The 3,713-nt window shown below is 31.9% G+C and overlaps 1 protein-coding gene across 1 annotated transcript in view; it reads right to left on the reverse strand.

The window, feature by feature from the left end:
- Window positions 1–3,713, reverse strand: part of LOC105623869 (zinc finger protein 423 homolog) — an 86,858-nt gene that overhangs the window by 75,963 nt on the left and 7,182 nt on the right. Inside the window, exons 2-3 of the mRNA XM_012205242.1 lie at window positions 3,452–3,670; window positions 2,897–3,135 (exon numbers count right to left, since the gene is read on the reverse strand). Coding sequence (XP_012060632.1) covers window positions 2,897–3,135; window positions 3,452–3,670 — 458 coding nt within the window. The remainder of the gene's footprint in view (window positions 1–2,896; window positions 3,136–3,451; window positions 3,671–3,713) is intronic.

The following is a 3,713-nucleotide window of genomic DNA, read 5'->3' on the forward strand; positions in this document are numbered from 1 at the left end:
TTTAACACATTTTACATGTCCTGAACAGTCCACTCAAATTTTTGTGTTAATTTAACATAAAATGAATATATTAAAAATATAACACAAATATTATGTGAAAAATTAACACAAGAAGCATAATACTTTGACACAATTTAAAAACAAATTTTAAATTGATACATTTAAAATGTTAAATTTAACTGAAATTAAATTATTTTTATATTTTTAGTTTAGACGATGCCTCTGTGATATTTACATATGTAATATTGTATATAGATTTAACAGATACTTACTATTATAAAGAGAAAATATCTATACTTTTTTACATATAAAATATATAATATGATTGATTATTTGAATATTTTGTGTTAAATTAAAATTTAACGTTTCTCAGTGTCAGAATAACACAATTTATAGGTAAGCAAACAAATAACATAAAAATAATATAGTTTTTAAAACATAAATTCTAAGAATAAATGAATAAAATGTGTATTGATTTAATATATTATAAATATTAATTTTATTGAAGAAATATGTTCTATGTACAATTATATATTTTATACAGTTATATTATATTATGTTAAATTAAAAATTCAACAAAAGTTTAAGGATTTGAGTGGACCGTTTTTAAAATAAATATAAAATTTTTATTGTGCATAAATTCATTGAATCATTTAAGCATTAAAAATCCAGCTTCGATCGTAGTGGGTCTTTATTTCCTATTCCTATAGATTATTTGTATTTATGAAAGTCTACATTATAAATATGTTGTCATTAAAAGTGTGAGATGTATGAAAATTTTGTGTTAAGGGTGACTCACTTCCTCATATGTAAAAACATATCAATAGTATTACTCAATATTGGTAAGGTTCTAGAGTTAATCTTGGAATTCATGATATATTGAGAATCTTCAAAATTCAGCCATTTGTGAATCTGTCAATTTCGTGATAGGTCCACGAGGATTGAGATTATTCGCCATGATTGTCGGTAGAGCATAGTCAGCATTGTGCGTAGCATAAATAGACAGCTATCTGCCTACCTCGGATACTCATCTTGATCGGAGTCATATCTGCACGTTATACAGCGCGCGCGCACCCACTCGCACCACGCACACGCACATACACACACACGCGCGCACACACACGCACACACACACACACACGCACACACGCACACGCACACACACACACGCACACGCGCGCGCACGCACGCACATATGTGCAGCAATGGACTTTCGCGTTGCGAAAGAAGAAGTAAGAGGAGGCTGAAGGGACGGCCGCCACCTGGAAGAATAACCTGATAACCGGTACAACCTGTTATGGACACAACGCTACAGATTCTGACCCGATGATGACCCCGTCGGCTGGCCTCGGACGCGGAAGAACGAGCTAATGTCACCGCCATGCAAAACAGAAAAATCCAAAGGAGAGGACCATCGCCACGCGTCTCTTCACCGCAGGACATGGCACTCGCGCTCGCGAGTCATAGGACATTCACGGCATGGAAACGTACGCGTTAACAGGACTCGTCGACCTCGCGGAATTACACCTCGAATTTTTTCTTACATGACGCGAGAAAAGAGAAAAGATTTATGCACGATGCGCATATTAATGTTCGAATATCATTAATGTTACGAATGTCATTAATCCTTTCGGTTTAGTTTCTTTTTCCGTACGACATTGTGTCTTAGGCAGTTTCAAATGGACGCGAGATATTTAAAATCATAACATTTTTTGTATAACATCAGAAACGTATTTATGAGAATGCAGCAACAATTAGTAATATACCTTGGCAAAGAAATGAAAAAAATTTTTTACGTGCTTTAAATTTATAAAATTTTTTTTTGTAAAAAATATTTCAACCTTTTTTATTTTCTGATTTTTTTTGGAAATTTAAAAATAAGAAATTTTATAATTATAAAGCATTCTTGGAAAAAATGTGGATTTTCTCAGTATTTCTGAAAAAACATTTGAATTTATATTAAAAATTAAAAAATTTTCTAAAAAAATTATATAAGAATTCTATATTTTAAACAATTCTGTGATATAAAAAAATCTGATAAACTGTATAAATAAATTTAAAAGAAAAATTTTTACTAAAATGATATTATCTTATAAACACAATATTCCTAGAATGTTACATGAATATTTATTTTATTTATCTTTATTTTATTTACCTTTAAGGAGATATTCTGTTTGGCAGGCCAAAAAATTATTTATTTTCTATTTTCTATTATATTTTCTAAATTGCGTTTTCAAAAATTTGGCAGTTTCGAAAATATATTGTCAAAAGTGTTTATAAAAGTAACGTAAAATAACAATTCAGTTAGTCAGTTTTTGGCAACAATTTTCGATGGTTTTTTTTATATTTCCAATAATACTGTAACCCATATGAGTTAATAATTTTTTTGGCTTTTTTGTCTCAGATAGAATTGACGAAAAGCATATCAAAGTAACAAAAAACAAATGTTTAATACATCTTGCATATCATGCGTATCTTTTTTTATGTGAGACACAAAAAATATTTTAACTGTCTACTTTACATATAAATAAAATCTAAAAAAATTTTATATTATATAATATATTAATTCATTTCTTTTAACCTTTTCTTAAAACCTTTTCTGAAAATCATATAATTTTCAGCCTTTCAAATTAAATCAATATAAGTAGTCCTTCTTATAAGCCTTCTTAATATTCATATAATAATCTAAGAATATTGTCATGTCTTACAAGAAATAAATTATCATTTCAAACAAAATGAAATGCTTGACTCTTCTTTACAGACTCAACATTTTTGTCTTTAATCGTTTTACATTGCAAATAACTATTGAATTAGACGTACATTTGCATTCTTTGTCTCCAATAACGAGTTATTAATAGTCCAGAAATATCCAATTATCGAGAAATATCACTCTTACCTGTTCATGTTTTTTCAGATAGCTGAGCCGCGGGAACGTTCTGTCGCAGAATTGGCATGGGTACGGAGCAGCGGGGTTATTGCCATCGGGATTGACGTTGACGTCGACATCAACTTCGGGTTCCGATGGGAAGCTGGCTGATGTCGGAGTTGCGCAGGAGGACGGCGTCTCGCCGCCGCGACGCGAGTTGGGCCCGCCATCCTCACTATGCCACGAGGAACTTCCGGTTCCTAGGGCCTCTGAAATCAATATAGAAAAAGAATCTCAATAATGTTTCGATATCATAAACAAATTTTTATTTATCTTAGTTTTAAAAGATTTTTCAAGATCTCTTCATAAGAAGAGAATGCTTTTATAAGCCCATTCTACAATTGTGTAAGCGTAATTGTAAGGTTGCAGTTAAACTGATCGATCATAGTTGAATATGAAGAGAATTCAGCTGATTGGTCAATTCTTACAATTACGCTTTATGCAATTGTAGAATGAGTTTTATGTTCGAGACGACTTACAATTTAGGAACTCGTCGTGTACGCGTAACAATGTTACGGATCTCACCTCGCCTGTTATGTGTTCCTTTATATCGTTCTTGAGCGCAAACAGTAAAACTCGTACCATTAACCCCCGAGCCTTGACTGACTCGAAAAAGATCGCGGTCTTGCGCGATTCCTGATTGTGCTAGACTACATTCAACAGGCAAGACATTTCGCGCGATCGCTTTCTTCGTTAACTCAGGGTTACTTGACGCCTCATTTGAGGCTTTTCCAGTAAGTAATTCTTACAAAACAAGCTATTATAACATATTTGTTTAAAATAATAT

This window comes from Atta cephalotes (assembly GCF_000143395.1).
Source record: "Atta cephalotes unplaced genomic scaffold scaffold00066, whole genome shotgun sequence".
NCBI lineage: Eukaryota > Metazoa > Arthropoda > Insecta > Hymenoptera > Formicidae > Atta > Atta cephalotes.